This window comes from Podarcis cretensis, assembly GCF_951804945.1.
Source record: "Podarcis cretensis genome assembly, chromosome: 2".
NCBI classification, from domain to species: domain Eukaryota; kingdom Metazoa; phylum Chordata; class Lepidosauria; order Squamata; family Lacertidae; genus Podarcis; species Podarcis cretensis.
In genome coordinates this window covers 14,258,259-14,278,641 of record NC_137171.1, presented here as the reverse complement: position 1 = coordinate 14,278,641, position 20,383 = coordinate 14,258,259, and the positions used below count along the sequence as shown (strand labels likewise).

Below are 20,383 nucleotides of genomic sequence, written 5' to 3'. Positions count from 1 at the left end.
GTAAACTTGTACTTTAAAGGGTCGAGGGAGGCAGCTTAATCAAAATTCTGCGCCAAGAAAAGAGAAATTGTGTGAAATCTGAAACCTGCAAATTGGACGTATTAGCACATTTGCCTGTTTCGCTTAGAACCGTTGTTCTAGCCATGGGGCAGTCTCAATACATTATGGACCCAACAGATATTGCCAGCCATACTCTTGTTCTATTATTTTTTTTAAAAAAGAACAGTTTAGAGTTGACATTAAGGTGGTGGAGGTGGCTAATTATTACCCAGTTGTCATGAACAGATCACTCCCTAGTGAGGTTTGGCTTGGTGGTAGTAGTTTTCTCCTACAGGTGGTGGTAGTTTTCTGAAAGAGTCTTGAATGCTGTGCAGGATGTTCCTGTTGGCATGGCAGACACATTTTGATTATTGTCCTCTCCTTTCTTCTGCCAGTCCCTGAAGATCCTCGGCGAGAAACTCTCTGAGATAAGCCTGAACCGTGACACTGTGTCTGAGATCCTTCGCTGCTTCCTCATAGCCTATGGGGCAGATGAGAACCTATGTGACTGCTTGCGCACTAAACCCTTCCAGGCACTAGCCCCTGACAAAAAGGCTGCTGTGCTGGCCTTCCTCGTCAATGAACTTAACAGCAGTGCTCTTATCATCAAGTAAGTGGTGATAGCTCAGGCAAGTTGCTGAGTTGTGTCTCTCATGGCCATATGTATGTGACAGTCTGAGCTCATAATACGTAGATATGGATGGGGAGGCATCCTCCCCCATGATACTATCTTACTCTCTTGAGCTGAGAGAGGAAAACAAGCAGAGGAGCTAGATGGTTCAGCATATCTTAGATGCTTAGTGACCACACTAAGGTTGCACAGCTGTAGGCAGAGAGTATCTTGTTCATTGTTGATTTTACGCAAGCTGCACTGGGAGCATTTTTGGACTGAACATTGGGGTAAAAATGCTGTTAAATAAATAGATAAATGGTTTTGTGCACTTTAGCATGTGGCCACCCAGATTGCACCCGAGCTTTGTGTAGAAAACGTGCTGAACAGAGAACAAATTGTTTTCTGGGAAGATACCACTGGGAACAGATTAGAATAGTATTGGACCTACATAAGCTTTGCATGTCTGCCTTAAAGAAATGAGTGGCTACCTTACTCTTCCGCTGACAGATTCTCTTGTAGACTGGACTGTGTATGTGTACTGGGGTGGGTAATGGATCTTGAATGAGCATTGTGCATATATTGATAAAAAGGGAAAATTTTCCAATTCTCTGCAGTTGAACCCCACCCCACTTCTCTTTCTAATTTTTTGTTTAACTCTTGCAGTGAAATTGACAAGACCCTAGAGAACATGTCTAACCACAGGAGAAATAAATGGATCATTGAAGGAAAGCTGCGCAGGTACATATCCATGGATTTAGTTTTGACCCAGTGTAACCAGAAAGCTCAGTGGGTGTGGGAGGGGGCACTTAGATGAAGAGGGCTGAGATCATTTCACTCTTATATTTATTTAAATCAAGTAATCTCTGGTGGTGTGGAATCTTACTGTGACTATAGGAGCCAAAGTGATTATTGATTGCTTTATTTTCCACCTTCTTGGAGTTACCAGAGGATTTCCCCTCTGGTTCTCCTCCCTTTGGTATGTGGGTCACCTAAGGAAATAATTCCAAATGGCTAGTAGTTGTGCATCAGCTCATGCAGGCGCAGTAGCTGGATAACACTTGCCCTGAGTCTCAATCCCAGAGTCCCTCGCTGTAATGTATTGTGTCCCTTTTCTCTCCATTACTGGTGCCTTGTTGTTGCACTGTAGGTTAAAGATTGCTCTAGCCAAGAAGACAGGACGCCCCGAGTCAGAAATCACAGGCTTGGAGGAAGGGCGGTGGCGACGGAGCTCACGCATCAATGAAGAGAATGAGGACATGGAAATGGAGGAGGAGAGAAGCAGAGCATGCAGGACACGGAAAGACAATGAGGTAGGTGAAGGTGTGAGCGAGTAAACTGAGAAGGGCGTATGCAGTGTCCCTGAATATCTGTTCTAATAGCAAAGTGCAGGTTTGAAGGGAGCAGTGTTGGTCATCGTCATGAGGTGCAGGACAGTTTGAGCAATAACCTTTATTGGACCAACTAATTTTATTTTATTTCATAAAATTTATACACCGCTTGATTGCAAAAAAACCTCAAAGCGATTCGCAAAAAGATAAAACAATAAAATCAAGAGAAATTCACAACCATCCTTGAAAACATATAAAAGTTAATATTTTAGAACAGATTTAAATTGCCTCTGCTTTCTAATAACTTCAAAGTAGTGTGACCCTTGGTAAAAATCATGTTCGGCCATGGACGTTGAGGCAGATCTAAGCTTGTCAAAATGACCAAAATGACAGTGGAAGAGGACTGGAAGAACTTCAAAATATATCTTAAAAATAATTGCAAAATTGAGGAATGTTAGGATGTCAGGGGGTAAGAAGTAAAGAATTGCAGCAGTAAACAAAAAAAACTTAAGAAATTTTTATGAAAGGGAACTAAGATAATGGACTCAAGGGTTGCTAAAGAATTATTAAACAAGGATGCAGGGATGGGGAGGTATGGGGAAGTCAAAGAAAGAAGAGTAAGAACCGATGAGTATGATGTGATACTGTTTTACATTGTTCTTTATTATATGTGTGGAAATTAATAAAAATTATTATAAAAAACAAAAAAAACAAAACAAAATGACCAGTTCTTTTAGCAAGATGCAAGAGTCTTAAGAAGGGAGTCTATATTCTCTGTGATGCCTTTTGTAGAATAAGAGGGCTCCCCCTGTCTCTTAGTGGATTTTGCAACTTCATAAGTTGCAGCAGCTGGATCCTCCCTTCCGCTCATCACTTCCCACTTTCTTCTTTCTAGCATCTTTTTTAATGTATCCAAAGCAATTCAGCCTAGATTTTCTGGGAAACACGAGGGTTTGGCTCTAAGTTATCTTCTTTCTTTCCCAGCATGACACTCCGGTTTCCAGTGTGCCTGAGCTGGAGAGACAAATTGAAAAGCTTTCCAAGGTAAATGCTTGTATTTGAAAAGATAAGTACAGAATGGAAGGAGCTGTAGTAGCAGCTAGACTTTAAAGTGTATATTGGGGATTGTCAGTAGAATAATCAGGGAGGTGTGTTGCTCTTTGCTGTGGTAACCAGAGCTTTGCACAGGCACTTTATAACACATGGTGCTCTTACTGGTCTCCTCCTTGCTGCAGCGCCAGATGTTCTTCCGCAAGAAGTTGCTCCATGCTTCACAGCTGCTACGGGCTTCATCCCTGGGGCAGGATCGATATCGACGTCGGTATTGGGTGCTGCCTCACCTAGGTGGGGTCTTCGTAGAAGGTTGTGAGGTTTCAGCAGGTATGTAGAGCCTAAGATGTACAAAGGCTAAACTACTTGGGGCCATGATAGTTGAGGAACTCCTGTTCCTATATCGTCCTGACTGAACATTTAAGTTCTCCTGCGGGGAGGGGCTCCTTGGGAGCTATACATTATGTGAGGATGTTGGAGAGAGCCTTGGAATTCTCTCCATTCGCCCAGAGGCCCAGGAGACACCAGTGGCGGCTTCTTTTCAACGCTCAATAACAACCTGACTCTTCATGCAGGCATTTGGAATGTACTGGTGGCATTACTGAGTTTGGGGTCTGCCTATTAGTTTATTTTACAGTTTATTGATTTGCGATTTTATAGTTCCTGTTTTATCGTACAAATTGTGGTTTTTGTTAATATGTGCCTTGCCCTAATAGTTATTTTATATTATTTTTATTTATCGGTTTGCTTTTTTATTATAAAGCAAGAGATGGCACTGTAGATCCCGGTCTGACGAGGAAGAACCTATGTTTCTTGTGGTGTTCCGTGTTTTTTTGTGGGGTGGCTCCCTCCTCAGAACTTGGGGCCACGAGGATTGTTGCAGCTGGCAAAATAGATCAGAATTAATGGGCTAATTAGAAAGAGCCATGGGACAGCTCAGAATTTGGGGCAAGAAGACCAGAGTAGAAGTGGGAAGTGGAGCCAGGAGGGTTGTATGTCTGTTTTTAAATCTGTGGGCCACATATCACTTTTTAAATTGAAATGCCAATTTGACTGAAGTTTGCTGAGGGTGCAGAGGCAGCATGGGATATATTTGGATGGGTGGAGTAATTTAATAGGGCATTATATCTGCGAACTAAATCGCACTTTAGACTTCAGCTGTATATAACATTTGGCCAATGACTCCCTTGTTGAAAAGCTGATGCTTGATCTTTCGGGCGCTAGCTGCTTTTTCTCTCATTGTTCTACCCGCTCAAGAAAGCTGCACCCACATCCACAAATGATTTGAATCAGTGTTTATCTTGCAGTCAGGGGGTGGAGGCAGGGAAGATAATTTCCAAAAGAAAAAAGATCTGCTGTATCTGTGCTTGCCTCCTTCACTCCATACAGAGATGAGGAAGCAGTGGCCCTTTAGGTGACATTGGACCCTCCCAACTCCCATCATCTCTAACCATCAGCCATGCTGCTTGGAGCTGATGGAAGAGCATCTGGAGGGCCACAGGTTCTCCCCGCACCCACCCCTGACATTGTATTTTTGAGATAAGTTTTTAGCACCATCTTGTGGCAAAACCTAGGGAGATATCATTTTTGTTGCCTCCAAAGCAGCTTCCCCTGAGACACCCAAGAACGTGCCAGAGAAGGAAGAGGCCCTGAAGGAGGAAGAACCTGAGGCATTGCCCATCAAACAAGAGACCACTGAGACTCCACCGGTTACTGATTACGTAAATGGCACAACTTCTTGGTCATGGAGCCGGCCGTGGAGGGACAATATGCTGCTGCCTGAGTCGTCGGAGCCCAAGTTGCCAGAGCCCGCCCCCATGTCTGTCAATGGATTTTTGGAGGATTGTGTGCCCATGGGCCAATCCCAGCATGACCTCAGCCAGTCGGCCTTCCTGTCCTGGCTCAGCCAGACACAGCAGGCATCCTCTCTGCTCAACAGTTCTGTGCTTACCCCAGACAGCAGCCCTGGCAAAGGGGACCCGTTACCCCCAGATGAGCTGCCAGACTCTGCCGCAGAGGATGAAAGTGCCACAGAAACACAGGTTGCCTGGTTCAATCTGCTGCCCCGGGCACCCTGTAATGACTCTCCAATTACTACCTCCGTTGAACAACCCTCTATAAAAGCTGCCCCCCATACCTGCAAGCCCCCGACCAGGGACCAGTCAAAGGCCTCGACCCGGCAGGTGAGTGTCATCTAGAGACCTTTCATTACCAGGAAATGCAAGCTCCAATTCTGATCTTTCCTGGGTCAGTGGAGGAGCAAAGGACACGGTGCCTGCATTAATACAAGGAATTGAATGCAGGGCCTTTACCTGAATCCTGGGGACAGTTCCCTGTGAGTGGTTTGTTTCCATGTAACAACTAGAGCATGGGGCTGGTGGTGGTAATGCTATTTCTGAATTGCTTTGCATTTCTTATCTGTTCAAGGTAGGAACTATCAGACAGGAAGCTGTAATGTCAGGAAACTACTGTTTATAGGGAATCGGACAAAAAGTAATAGATTAGAATTCAAGAGGTAGATTTAGAGTTGTCATCAGGAAGGATTTCCTAACCGTGAAAAGTCATTTAGAATGAGCTTTCTCGTTGAGTGGGTAGATGTCTTCCTGCGAAGCTTTCTTTTTTAAAAAAATAATAATATTTATTGCTTTTAAACCTTATCCTGCGAAGCTTTCAAGGCAAAAGGGGAAGTGGCATCTCTCAGAGATGCTTTAGGTTATAAGATTGTCCTGCCTCAGGACACAACTTGGTATAGATAAACTATAACATCCTTTGTTGATCTCATTGTCCTCTATCTAGTTATCCTCTTACCCTGATAATATACACCATTCCCTGGTGCCTTCCACTCGTATATAATAGCTAGCAATAAGACAACAAATGACTTCAGATAAGGTAGTAGCTGAGTTTTTTCAAGCCCACATAGTAACCTATAAGTGTTGGCATGATTGAAAAAACAGCCAGGCAGCTCCTTGAGCAGATGGCAACTCCACTAGAAGATTGACTTTAAAGCCCTGTTAGAGCTCATGCCTTGTCTGACGCATCCTGATCTTTCCCTCTTCACAGCTGAATGGCCTTTCCACCGCCAGCCCAGCATTGCCACAACTGGCCTCCACCCCTCTCCATTCCAGCTCCAGGATTCACAGTACTTGCTCCTCAAGAGCCAAGGACGTCCCCGTTAAAGGCCAGGAACCTCTAGGGCAGCCGAGACGGCGGGGGCGCCCCCCTACAAAACTCTTCAAGCAAATTGAGCAGAAATATTTGACACAGTTGACAGCACAGCCTATACCTCCAGGTGAGGGAAACCTGCATCTCCTTTTCTTCTGTATAATTTGTACTATGTGCGTACTCTGAAGTTATTGATACTATGGTTTGGAAAAGGATTGTGAGGGAAGATGAAATGGTTTACCATTTGTAAGAAGATGCGACTGAGAATCCGCCATGAGTGACCATAGGTATCTCCTAACCCCTGGAAGCGTCACCCCACAGTGTCTTCAGTTTGTAGGACCTTGTAGAAACTGCCAATGCAGTTTCATGTTTTCCCCATGAGGACTAAAAAATCTGTTCTTAAGGACAACCCCCTCAAGTACTGCACTAGATATGGTTGTCTTCCACATTACTTAAAGGCTTCCTGAACCGTGAAAGCAGCTGATGTGCAGTTCCTTGCATGCATGCTGACCTGACACAAGACCCAGAGTGCAGCATTTGGGAGCTAACAGGCATGCTGTGCGGAAACGGTGGCTTATTCAGTGGCCCCAGACTCTGAGCTGGTTCACCTCCCCCTCCCCATTCTTCTCTTCCTTGCAGAGATGCAGAGTGGCTGGTGGTGGCTGCAGGATCCAGAAGAGCTGGAAGCCATGGTGCAGGTACTGCACCCACGAGGGATCCGCGAGAAAGCCCTGCACAAGCACCTTATCAAGCACAAGGAGTACCTACGGGAGGTGTGTGCCCGAGCTGCCAATGGTAAGAACTGCTCATCGTATGGCTGGAGTGAGGCAGGGAGCCACGTTACCACATCCCTAACTTCTCTAATGGACTCTTCTGGTCTTCCCACCTAGATCCCATCTTCCAGACCCATCCTGAGGATTCCGCCCACCCTGTCTCTCAGGAAACCTTGGCCCAGTGGTCGATGGCTGAGCGGGCCTTTGAGGCAGACCTGTCTGTTCTGCAGTGGGTGGAGGAGCTGGAGCAGCGGGTACTCATGGCTGATCTACAGATCCGAGTAGGTACCATGATCCAGGGTAGGCTGAGTCCCTCCTGATAACTCTTCTTATTATTGTGGGTGGGGTGGGGGATGACCTCACGTTGTACAGATCACCCTGGGGGGTGCCTGCTAATCTCTAGATCTGCCGTAACAATTTAAAACATACATTGAGATCTTTCCTTGTTTCTGGAGTTGAAAAACTGAGGAGAGAAATGACCCAGGTCAACTTGGCATTTCCATTCTTGCATGTGGGCATTACTCCCCAGCTGGCACCTTTGCAGCTACACTGCCCTGCAGAAAGCTAATCAATTTGAGAGCAAAGACTTCTCTTTTTTTGTGGTGGCACCTTTAGAGGTCCATGTACATTGGCAGCACCATATGATGATTCAAGCTTCTTCATTTTGATGGGCTATTTTAAGACTGTGAGTGTTCCAGTACATGGGGACTTCTTTGCACATCTGTGCCAGAGGCACCATCATTATTTGGTGCAAATATTTTTCATTGGCAACAGGAGTAGCACAACCTTGAAAACTGTGTACCTGCAGGAACTGGTTTCGGTTGGTACATGGAAATGCGTCTGGGGTTCCCAGAGTGTGTCACAACCCCCTCTTCTTCCTGCCATGCCCTGATCTCACGTTTTTGCTTTCCACCCCCCCCCCCCCAAAGGGCTGGACAAGTCCAGAACCTGATTCTGTTCGGAACGACTTGCAGTACTGTGAGCATCAGCTGGAGCTTCTGGAAGACATCACCATAAAAAACCGGCGTGAAGGACCAGCTATGAAGCGTGAAACCACCAACCCTTTAGACCTAGCTGTGCTTCGCCTGACAGAGCTAGAGCAAAACTTGGAGCGGAGATACCTCAGAGAGCCCCTCTGGCCTCCTCACGAGGTGGTGGTAGAAAAAGCTTTGCTGAGTAACCCCAGTAACCTTGAGCTGGGTACCACAGAAATGTAGGTGTATTCTTTTACTGTTGACTGAATTGCCAGGGCCTTACTCCTAATGAGAATCAGGGTCGTCTCACTATTTATAAAAAGCTTTTTTTATACCCTTCCTTTTAACCAGGGACTCCTAAATCAGTTTACATTAAAGTAAAATAGTAAAAACCCACAGGAACTAACATTTAAAAAACCTCTTGTGGAAATGGGAGAATATGGACTTTGTTGGGGCAGGAGTCTTGATAAATTCCAGGTCTGATTGCATTGAGAAGATACTAAGATGAAAGGAAGAAAACTGCTGCTGTTGGTTGTTTTGACATGAGGCTTTTTAGGCAATAGAAAGTGGTAAATGTGTGCATTGCAGCAAAAGTGAGAAATCTGGTGAATGTTGACATTTAACAGTAAGTCTTATGGTTTTACAAGGCCCAGCAGGAAATGTCAGAAATCTTATTGGCAAGAATCTGTTTCTCTCAGGCCTGAGGTATGATAAATATCCTTTTTGCTGCATATGATGGAAATGAGAATGATTTGAACTTAAGGCTACTGTTAGATTTCCTTTTGGGCCTACTTAAGTCTTTGAGGCTTAACAATAAATGTCAAAGTTCACCAGATTTCTAATGTTTACCTAGCATGCTTATGAGCTAGGCGACGATGGACGTTAATGAGAACGAAATATAACAGGGATGTAGGTGGTTTAGAGCAGTAAGACTCTGAGCCAGAAGCTATAGATTCCCCTGACAATTCCATCCTGGAGTTTCAGATGATGCGCCAAAGGCCTGCCATCTCTCACAGTATGTTTCCATTTGGAATGGCCCCTAAAGACTCCAGGTGAAGAATTTCCTTTGCTGGGCAGGGTTGACTTCGCCCCATCGTAATGGATTGCTATTTTTTTCTTCTGCAGTTCATACGAGATCACACCGCGGATGCGAACGTGGCGCCAGACCTTGGAGAGATGCCATAGTGCAGCCCAAGTTTCTCTGTGCATCTACCAGCTAGAGCGTTCTGTTGCCTGGGAGAAGTCCGTTGTCAGAGCGGTGAGGAAGGAGCACTGGGTTGGGGGTAGGAAATAGAAAGAAGCGTAAATGAAGAAATCAAAGTGAACATAGGTAACTGGTGAAATCCCTGGTGCAGAGAAGAGACTTGATCCTCCTTGTGTGGCCTTTAGGGGCACATGTGTGCTGAAGCCTGTACTAGGAGGAGATGAAGCAGCTGTGGGATCTGCAGAAAGATCTCTCTGTTCCAAAGGGGTTGGCTAGAGCAGAGCCGTGGCTTGGATGAATCTAGCTGGGAAGGAGCTCAATTGGGACAAGGGAAAAGGGAGAGCTCTCGGAGCTCGACTTTGGCCTTGGACCTCTGAATGTGGTGCTGGTCCTCACCCCTCCTTGTTCTCCCTGCCCTTCAGACTTGCCTAGTGTGCCGGAAAGGGGATGATGATGAGAACCTGCTGCTATGCGATAGCTGCGATCGTGGCTGCCACCTCTACTGCCACCGGCCCAAGATGACCGAGGTGCCGGCCGGTGACTGGTTCTGCTCCCTCTGCATCGCTCAGGTGCTGGCTCCATGTGGGCTAGAATCTGTCCCATCCCAAACTCTTTGATATTTCCTCCTCGATTGGCAGGGCTTCCTTTGCTCCACAATTTGTACTGAGGTGCATTCCAAGGGAGGGAGTGTTGAATGTTGGAGCGTGTGGGGAGTGTGCAACAGTGTGGGACCGTGCCGTATCCCTAGCAGATAGCTCTAGGCTTTTGTGCTGCCTTTGGGAAACCCTTCCCTGAAGCGGGATTCCTAAATTCACCAGTTTATGGCTCTTTACTTCCCTCTCTCTCACACACACATCCCTGTCGCCCCTCCAATTTCTCTATGGTACAGATGCAAAGAGAATACCAGGATGACTATGGCTCTCCACGACGCGGCAAGAAAAGAAAAGGTGGAAGTTCCGGGGCTTTTTTTGGAAAGGAGGAGCTCCGGCCCCGATCTCGGTCAGCAGCAAACCAGCAGCGCAGTAACCTGGCCAACGTACCGCCCCGATACTCGGGTGAAGGCCTATCTCCTTCCAAGCGAAGAAGAGTGTCTACACGAGGCCAGAGTGCCGACCTCACCTTCTGCGAGTAGGTGTCACCTTGGAGTTGGTGTCCAGGGGAGATGGGTGTGGAGCAGAATATGCCATAGGGATAAGCTTTCAGTTAGGTTTGAATGGAGAGGAGAAAGGACTATTTGCTCTAAGACTTGCTGTGGCCCAGAGATTCAGAAGCAGAGTGGCACCTGGAGCATCTGAGGGCTGTGGAAGGCTTGTAAATCCCATTTGCTTTCCCTGGGCTTTTTGCATCTGCCGCCTAGAGAGACATCCACAGTGGACATTGGGTGAAGCAGCCCCACTCTGTGAGGGACTTACATTGGGCTTCTGCAGCAGCTGTTTCCTCTCAGATGTGCTGTGGCCCAGAGATTCAGAAGCAGAGAGGCAGCTGACCGGAAAACTTGTGTATACCTTTGCCCACCAGAGCAACCCTTGCCTATTTAGTAGAATTAGTAAGAACCTCTTCGGTTAGTAGGCGGTACATGAATGATCCAAATAAATAATTTGGTTAGAGTGTCAGTAAATCCACTCTAGGGCTCCTCCTGCTCCTTGGAAGGCCTTCTCAGCCAATAAGCTCTTCAGTTTCTTTAGCCCTGACTCTTATGTTGGCCCCTTTTTGTCAGGATCATCCTGATGGAGATGGAATCACATGAAGCTGCCTGGCCTTTCTTGGAACCAGTTAACCCTCGGCTAGTGCCTGGCTATCGGAAAATCATCAAAAACCCTATGGACTTTGCCACCATGAGGGCACGGCTGCTGCGCGGCGGGTGAGTCCAGGGAGGGAGCTTGCTGGTGGCAGGGCCAGCTCAAGGCATTTGCAAATCCAAATGGCACTCACACAACCCCTTTCTAATTGTGGGGGTTGGTCCTGGTTGGAGGGTTTTTGTGCTACAAATGGGGTAGTTTTGTGCAGGTGGAGCTAGCATACGCCCCATGGTGGTCCCATGCAGTATACCTCAGCCCTTGGGCCTGGCTTCTTTTGCTGAGTTACTAAACTTGAGGTTTCCAGAGGGCTTACTGCGCAGAGCAAGGAGTGTGTGGCGAGGCCTGCCTTGGGGAGGCCAAGCGTTGTGATGTAGGAATGGCAGAGGTAGTGATCACAAAGCTGGTGTCCTTTGCAGTCATGCAAAATTTGAGTTAAAACTTTTTAGAAAAAAAGGTGCAGTGTTTTATCCACCACCTGGGCATGATATTGAAAGAGATTTTTTTAAAAAATAAAATCTTGAGGGGTGGTAGCTGTATTTGTCTGCTTCAGAAAAACCATCCAAGAGTGTTGTAGCATCTTGAAAACTAACCCCTTCATTAATGCATGAGATTTGGTGGACCAGAGTCCGGATGTATGGAGCATTGCCCAATGTTGGCAGGAATATATATGCAAGATCGGACTACATTTAAGTTTCATCAGAATTGTCACAGTCTGTACATTTAGAAATTTATTTCCCTCTGATGTTTTAGCTTTATTTCCCCTGCTTCCATACCCATGTGTATATACATTACTTGCCAACTTGGAGAGCACTTCTTACATCTGATGAGCTGGACTCTTGCTCATGAAAGCTTACACCACAAATAAATTTGTGTTAGTTCTTAAAATGCCACAAGATCTTTCCTTTCTATTTCTTACAGTGTAAATTAAGGTCTCTGACTTGAGAAACCTTCCTGTAAATTAGCCTGCCGCTAGCTGCTCAAGCTCAGCAGCCTCCTCCCTTTCCTAATGACACCTGCAAATGGTGGTAGCCTAAGCAAAGGAAAGACTGGTGGAATTGTGCCAAGTGTATACATGCCATACTGCCGTCCTGTAGGGAGTCATTCCTACAGCTGACAGGTCCCAAATCCAAATTTGCTTACTGCTGTTGAAAAAGAAGCTGGTGCAATGTAGTGTTGGACTGGAGCCTGGGAGACCAGGTGTCAAATCATAGAATTGTACAGTTGGAAAGGACCCTTGAGGATCATCTAGTCCAACCCCCTGCAATGTATGCAGGAATATGCAGCTGTCCCATACAAAGATTGAACCTGCAACCTTGGCGTTACCTATGCTCTAACCAACTGAACTATTGAGTGCTGATTCAAAAAGCACGATCCTCACTAACTTATGAAGCTCACTAGGTGACTTGGGACTAGACCTTACCTCACAGGTTTGTTGTGGAGGTAGAACAGGGAAAAGGTGCACTACTTGGAGGAAAGGTGTGGTATAAATGTAATAACATGATAATAATCTGCCCCTGCATTCTAGCCATTGGGAAGAAATGAAGGAAGGGGAGGGGAGAGCTTGAGAGAAGGGTGATTCACAGTAACTCAGAGCTGGCTAAAGCAGTGTGCATTGAGACTGCCCTCACCACCAAGGGGTAGGATTGTGGTGTTGCAGGGCGCCTGCAGTTTCTGCCTGAGTGCTGGACTTCTTAGCTGCTTCCAGGAAGCTGACTGCTGCTCTCTTTGTCCTCCGCAGGTACACAAGTTGTGAGGAGTTTGCTGCTGATGCTGCCCTGGTGTTCGACAACTGCCGGACCTTTAATGAGGATGAGTCCGAGGTGGGCAAGGCAGGGCTGACCATGCGCCAGTTTTTTGAGAGCCGGTGGGAGGAGTTTTATCAGGGAAAACAGGAGACAAACCCATGAAGCTGGCAGAATGGGGAGAGAAACCCTGTGCTGCACACTGTCTCTTCTGGAGCTCCATCTTGCTACCTGCTGATTAATGTTTCCCCCTCTCACAATGATTGGACTTGGATTGGCATTTAACGATGGGGCGGCTTCACTCACCGCCTGGATCCTCAGAAGCCCCCCCCCCCCCGCCCCCCTCACTTCTTCGCTCTAAACAACACAAACTCTCTGAACTGTGTAAGCCAAAAAAAAAAAAAAAGTTTCCTTTTTTTCAAATGGAGAAACAACCACCCACAACCCCAGCTTAGCTGGGGCTATTTAATAATAGCAATAGTTCTTAGTGAATGTGTAAGAACACTTTTTTCTGTGCAGTGTCAGTACCATGCATTAATGGCCAGTAACGTGAACGTTAAGTTTTTCTCCTTTTTAGAGTCGCGTTGAAAATGTATAAAGCAGATCACTCCTGCCTCTGGGAATGACAACCTTGATGACACTGAAACATGCTGCTTCTACTCCCCACCCCACCCTTTTGCCCTTTCCAACTCTGTCTCAACCGGCCTCTTCTCCCCACCACTGCTGAACAACCACTGTAGCCGTGGACGGTTCCTTCCCCCAGTTTCCAATGATCTTTCTGAAACCAAGGGTATATGGCTTAGAGCTGGTGTTCATCTGGAGTAGTTGGGATGTCGAGGTACTTCTGCCCATGTGAATGCAAGATGTACTCCCTTCTCAAGGGTATCACCCCTGTGAGCCACATTCTCTTGGTTCAACTAAGATGGGCTGCTTCCAGAGGGGTGGTCATAGCTTGAGCTCTTCGTATGAAATTGGGATCTTGCATTCCTATATTTGGTTAATCTACATCACACACCCCCTGCTCAATATTGGTTTATTCCAGATTTAGTTTCTAAGGGAGTTGAACAAAATGGGAATAATCCAGAACGAGTGTGTACCAAGAAGACAATATCAACCAGATAATCCCCTCTCATGCAAACCACAGTTTAGCTGGATGAATCTTCCTGTTAGCCTCTTCCCCACCCCTGATTCCACAGGGAACACTTCAGCAGGGGCAGCTCATGAGTCCATTGCAGTGCCCAAGTCTCAGCTGCAAGAATACAGCTCTTCCCCCCCTCTTAGTTGTGGGTAACATTGCTGGATTGTATCACTAGGCTTCAAGGGACCAAAGTAAAGGAGCTTGCAGGAGTGGGGTTGATGTAACCTGCGTTTTGAGAGGAAGGATTTTCTGATGCCCCCTTCCAGCTCTTCAGAAGATCATGTCATGGGATTCTGGCCTTATTGAGTGTTGTCCCCACCCTGTCCCCTGTCCCCCAACTCTGCCCCAGCGTTATTCCTCAGGGATGGCTACTGTCTACAAAGTTTGATCTGCAATCTATCTGTACGTTTGGTAGGATTGTTGTTTCCTGCCTTGGAACACCATTCCCAATCTATCGTAGGTATTTCCTCCTTGAGGCAAGATGTGGGATTAAGCCCATTAGAAGGGAGGGAAAACTGCCACCATTTCATCTTCCTCCATGTTAGGTTCCTGTCTCCTGACCATATTTTTAACCTGTGGGGTCTAAATCGTGCTGCCTCCTTTGGTTACCTTGACTGAGATTCAATCTAGAAGGGCAGCTTTGGACATTACATGCAAGTGAAGAGAGTAATCACTTGTGTGTCTCCTCACGGTGCATGCCTCTGTGGAGGGCACATGCAAGTGCTTGCTGGAAGCATGAAAGGACGAAGCTCATGCTTCCACCAACTATGGCCTTTGCAGAATGTCCACAGCTGCCCTCAGTCTAAAGATCTGGAATTCATAGGTATTTCCTTTCAGCTTTTGTCTACATTTTCTATATAGTATTTTACCTTAGATCGCCACTCATACATACCCCATGTGAACATTCTTAACATTTTAGCCTTTTTTCTAAACCCTTTTCCAACTGGATTCTGATGGTTTTCAGAGGAGAAATAATTGCGGTTCCATTCATCGTTATTTTTGCCATGTGGGCAAGAGTAGCCTGTTTCAATGAACTATCATTAACTCCAGTGCCAGAACCACCAAAACCAGAATTTGTTTTGAAGCTGCCTGAGCAGGTATAGAGCGGTCTGTAGAGGGTCCCACCCCCAGGCCCTATTCCATTGAAGCAATGGATTGCTCCAGCTTTGGGGAATGATTTAACAACCCGTGCAGTCCACCGAGAACAGCTCTTGCACAAGCTTCCATGGAGATGAATGTGCAGGTGTCTGATTCTTTGCTATCCAACCTATGCAAGAGACATTCTGGTGGATTGTTCCCATATTAAAGCATGAGAAGGAGCCTGATGCGAATAAGCAGTTGTGATACTTTCTGTCTTTGGGTTTCTGGTGCTAAGCGCTTGGCAGATTCAAATATTTGTGGCTGAAGCCAGGTGATCCTTCCCGCTCGCACTTGGTGCAAGAGGGAATGCGGTTTTAACAAAGTCTTTAAAAATACATGTGTCTCTAGCCTTTTAAAAAAAGAAAAATACCCCAAACAGTCCACAAGGCAGTTGTTAACAAGCATAATTGGTCATCTCGTTTCTTGCAATTCAGCAACTCTCCATCAGTCATCCCCCTCATGGTGCACGGATGCCTACTAGCAATCTGTATTCACAGTAATAACCTGGTTCCAAAGCACCAGCCTCACACTGTTGCTGAGCAATGGTTTCTAAGGAGACTGCTGTCTGGGAAACAGATTCACCCGACCCTTATTGTATTCAGGAGTCATAGGCTTACATCCTAGTCCACCCCAGCTGCCTCTGTCCTGGAACAGGGGCGGTGCTGCCATTGGTTTTTCTCCAGTCTGTTTCAGGATGCTGGTCCAGTATTCTTGGCCGTGGTGCAGATGCATAGGAGGCATATAGGAGAGATAAAAGAGGAAACGACTTGTTTCTTTCACTCTTCTTCCACCACCCAGGTGGATCGGAGTGGTAGGAAGGCCATCTCCTGTAACCTTAACTCCCTAGCTGCTTTTCATACCCAGCCTAGCTCCTCAAACCATTGTAAATTACGGGTATCACTTAGGGGCAGATAAACGGCTGGCAGGGTCCCATCAGGAGATGGCTTTCCTCCCGCATTTCCACCTGTGCTACAATTGAATGAGGGGTGTGTGTGTGTGTTTGTGTTTTCCCCCTACCCGCGTCGACCAATCCAGTTGCAAGAGCACTGATGTAAGTAAAATGCAGCCACAGGTGATGTAGCCTGGAGACTGAAACCTCCCTTACTGTGCTTCCTCTACCCCAACCTCACTCCCCACCCCCAGTTGTTTTCAACAAAACGTAGCCTTTTTCTATCAAATAACCTCAAACTTTATTTTATTTTAAATTTTGGGATTTTTGTTTTGTTTTGTTTTTGCTTTTAAAATAAAGAGGTAGATTTGAAGTCTATTTGAAACTGACTTTATATTATGCATAAATATTTATATTTTATCTAAACTTGTGCTGTAACAGCTTCTTTTTGGTGGGTTTTTTTTTAAGTAATGTTTTTCCCCCTGATCTGTTGGGATTTTTTTCTCAACTATGAGAAAGCTCTAGAGAGTTTGGAAGTGTTAATTGTTGGGCTTTTGTTTTGTTTTGTTATGGAAATGTTAAAATTTTTAGATTCAAACCCTCACACCTTAAAAGAATGAATCCAGGTTTGTCCTAATCTTGATCTTCATTAGGGGAGTCAGTGTATAAAATACCTTGTTGCTTTTTGAAAGTTACCTGCATTCCCCCCCCCCCAACTGGATTTTGAGAATTGCAACTAGAATAATTGGCCTTATCATCCAACTACTGGCTTTTTCTTCCCCCTTCATCTTGATTTGATATCAGAAAGGAACCAACCAACCCAACATCCTGTGAGATGCTCTGAACAGCAGGAAGAGGGGCATCACACTTTTTATATGAATAACCAAATGTGTTTGTTTTAGTGAATTTTTGATAATGTACAGTTTTTTGTGAATTTAAATTGATTTCTTTCTATATTTTTAGGACCAACCTCATTTTTAATAAGGTTTAAAAGGAAGGAAAAAAAATCTAGAATTCCTGTTTGTTTCCTTGTGATGTTTCCACAAGTACAGATGTTAGAGTGCTTGTCAAGTTTCAAAGAATAAACAAAAAAACAACCCACGTTTGATAGAGAAGAATGTGCTTGAGAATGTTGTCTTTTTCTCAGGGCGGGAGGGGAGGGGCATTGCTCTGCTACAAGCTGAACATTAACCACTCTAGACATGGACTTGTTCCCCCTCCTCCTCTTTGGCAACCTGCCTCAGTACCCTGTTAAGATGTGGACCTATGCAATGGGTGCCAGAAAGCTTGAAGATGCGTCATTTTTTAAAAAAAAAACAACACACACTCTTAATGTTGAAGTAGAGACTGGGCAGGTGCGTCTGTAGTCTATGATTTCATTGTGATACAGCAGAATTTAGGCAGGATGGCGAGTGGCGTTCCTGGTGGACCAGTTCCTTCCAAATTGCATGATCCGTACAGGTGAGGTCACTGAATGTTTCATGGCATTGGCATCCCTGGTCTACAAGTTGGGTGTTGTTTATACAGGCCAGCTGTGTTTAGTGCGCCTGGGTAGCTCAGTTTGTTAGAGCATGATGCTGACAATGCCAAGGTTGCAGGTTTGATCCCCATATGGGACAGCTGCGTATTCCTGCATGCATTGCAGGGGGTTGAACTAGATGATTATCGGGGTCCCTTCCAACTCTAGAATTCTATGATCTGTGATCTCTAAAGAGGACGCCATCTCCACCTTGAGTGTAAAAGGTAAAGTGACCCTGTACGTATAGCTTAAATTAGAGCTGTGTAGATCCTACATGGAGGAAGGCCCAGTCTCTACAACTGGAATCCAGCCCAGCATTATCTACTTTTAATTTGTCATCTGAGGTGGAAAAACCCAAAAGATCAGCCAGGCTTCTCCAGCCATGGTGGAGAGAAATGTTTCCATCATGATAGCGGGCAACATTTCATGGAGGCTTTTGAAATTTGGTGCTTTAGAGCAGTGGCATTTTGATGAAGCTTGGATGCAGTGAACTATCCCAGCAACATCTTGCAGAGATATTGTAGTTTTCAGAAATCTTAAATTCTGTGGGTTTGAATGGCACCCAAAGTCCCATAGCCTGAGCCTCTCTTTAGCTCCATGGTAAGGCAGTTGCTACTCCCATTAGTGTGTATAGAAAACGGTAAAATGAACATACAGAAAAAGTTCAGTAACCACCACAGTATGGAAAGTCAATTGCAATTTTGTTTGTAGCTTGCAGAAAGATCGGTTATTCATTAGAGCTAAGTGGAAGTTGTGTAAGAGACCAACTGCAAGGGAGATCTTGCAAATGCAAGACCAGGTATGCACCTCCCACTTTAAAATAACACCTGAGTTCTCAAGTAGCTCCACCCCCCCCTTTTTTTGCAATCTTAAGAAGCTGAGATGAAGACCTTTAACAGTTGGCTGGGCTACAGAATATTTTCTTAGAATGTGGATTAGTCCTCAGTTCCAAGTTGGGGGGGGGGGGACAGCCTTCGCAGCAAGCATACATTTCAAGGGTTGGGACAGCCTTTTTACTGTTCTTTACCATGAACCTCTTGTGCATAATAGATTGTGTTGAAACTCTTGACTTTCCAATGCTCCACCACTTCAGGGAATCTTGCTATCTACATTGCCAAGGTGTTCTAGAGCAGATTGCAAGTTCACAGGAGACCTGGCCTTCCAATATGCCCCACACATTTCAGCGTCTATCTAGAATACATCAGCTGATTGCAAATAGCCGCTCCCAGGGAAAAGACTGATTGAATTTATTGGGTACTCTTCATTGGTAGCAATCCCGCTACTAGTGAAAGGATCAGTAGAGCTGGTGAAGTTGTCTGCCAGCAACAATGGTCCATCATCCTTAACCTTGTCCCCAAGAAATTTCCACAGAACCTCACGAGTTTCCTGGAGCATAGTTTGAAAATCATCATGACATATTTTGTCTTAAATCGCTTTAATAGGGAGAGAATGACCAGCATCTCATTGAAACTGCTTAATAATGACGATGAGCTAAAAGTATTTCCAAGAAGCAGTCAAGCCACTTTTTTTTTTCACCTTTTATTTAAAAACAAAAATTTGTTCAAAATGAGACCAGTCAGAGCTCCACAGAGGGAAAGGTGTACAGGGGTTGAGAGAGAGAAACAGGCCTGGCTGTAGCATGGAAGATACAAAACTATAGAAACTTCTCAATTAAAAAAAACTTGTACAAATAGTCCTAAGTATATAAATAAAACTAGCCGGTAAAATGAACTGAGACTGTGGTTGCGGGCGGGCCAAGAACTCTCGCTGTGTCTGTGGCAAATGGAAGCACAGAAGAGTTGCCTTTGGAGAGTTCCCGGGAGCTTTGAATGACTTGAGTCAGAAACAGGGCAGAGGCATCGCTCAGAGTGCCAAATGCATGTTTACAGGAGACTCATTTGCATCCATGGCAAGCATGTGGTGGTGGTGTTTTTAAAGCAACAATTTAGCTGTTATGTTCCAATGTTATGATGACGAACTCGGGTGTTAAAAAACACACTAGCCTGTAGCCTGCTGTAGACATGAACCAGCATGAGATGGGTATTTCTTTAGAGTGGGTGCCTATTGCTATCTGCTTTAAAGGCCATTTGCTACAGGGCAAGGCATCAGTGCAACCATCTGAACCACCAAGGGCGTATTGCTCCAGAGGAAAGTGCCGACAAGCTATGAACTTTGTCCCAAGGTATGGGGTGGATTGGGCCTTGCGTTAGCTCAAAGCAGAGCTGGAATCCCCACCAGAGCTTCCTCCTAGAGACGGGAAGGCAAAGCTGAAGAACACCAAGTGCTCTGCAATCAAGAAAACCCTTTCTTTAAAAAACAAAACGTTATTCTGGTGCGATCCTAGCGAGTAAATTATTTCGAGGAAACACTTGTTACTGACCCTCACTTTTTTTTGCCACTCAGAATGTTAGTAGCGTAAACTGTTTCAGCTCCTGGACAGACAAAAAGTGAGATTTCTGGAAGACGAAACATTGACTTCTCTCCTTTTGCCCAACTCACAATCGCCAACAGCTCTAGGGGTACTGCCTCTGACAGAGGAAACACATGGCAAAAACGGAAGCAGGAGGCCACAGCGCAACCTTGGGCCCTGCTGGAATAGAATTGGCTTGGAATACTATCTGCTTTATTTGCTAGCATGTTTGGTATTGCCTCCACCCCACTGCCTGCTTTGATGGTGCTGGGTACGTTGTGTGTTTTGAGCTGAGGTATTGGTATTTGTCAAGAGCATCACTTCCTTCTGGATAGAAGAGGCTCCCCAAAGAGCAACAGCTGCTGTTTGACAGCCATTAGCTCCGAAGTGTCTTACTTGGCTGTGCAATCACTTTTGGGCAACTTAGAGGAGCCATCCTGTATCATAGACAAATACATCCAGCTCCCGAGCCAGTGAGCCAGTACTAGAAATTCTAACAGCACAGCAATACCAAAAGTACTCTACCCCCACTAAATTTCGTTGACCTCTGCTCATTTTGATTCTGCAAGCCATGGCCCAAGGCAAAAAGTTCATTCCCCCAAG

General features: G+C 45.6%; 1 protein-coding gene across 8 annotated transcripts in view; it reads left to right on the top strand.

Annotated features, from left to right (window-relative positions):
- The window catches only part of BAZ2A (bromodomain adjacent to zinc finger domain 2A), a 61,761-nt gene extending 44,792 nt beyond the window's left edge, over nt 1-16,969 (top strand). For 6 of the 8 annotated variants that reach the window (XM_079966331.1, XM_079966329.1, XM_079966330.1 and 3 more), the window contains exons 15-29: nt 435-649; nt 1,316-1,390; nt 1,800-1,962; nt 2,965-3,024; nt 3,216-3,360; nt 4,633-5,213; nt 6,091-6,319; nt 6,832-6,987; nt 7,083-7,246; nt 7,895-8,178; nt 9,065-9,197; nt 9,566-9,712; nt 10,033-10,271; nt 10,861-11,004; nt 12,681-16,969. In XM_079966331.1, the coding sequence (XP_079822457.1) occupies nt 435-649; nt 1,316-1,390; nt 1,800-1,962; nt 2,965-3,024; nt 3,216-3,360; nt 4,633-5,213; nt 6,091-6,319; nt 6,832-6,987; nt 7,083-7,246; nt 7,895-8,178; nt 9,065-9,197; nt 9,566-9,712; nt 10,033-10,271; nt 10,861-11,004; nt 12,681-12,849 (2,904 nt within the window). In that variant the 3' untranslated portion in view covers nt 12,850-16,969. The remainder of the gene's footprint in view (nt 1-434; nt 650-1,315; nt 1,391-1,799; nt 1,963-2,964; nt 3,025-3,215; nt 3,361-4,632; nt 5,214-6,090; nt 6,320-6,831; nt 6,988-7,082; nt 7,247-7,894; nt 8,179-9,064; nt 9,198-9,565; nt 9,713-10,032; nt 10,272-10,860; nt 11,005-12,680) is intronic. The other 2 variants (XM_079966334.1, XM_079966335.1) reach the window with 2 other exon arrangements.
- Nucleotides 16,970-20,383: the final 3,414 nt, after the last annotated feature.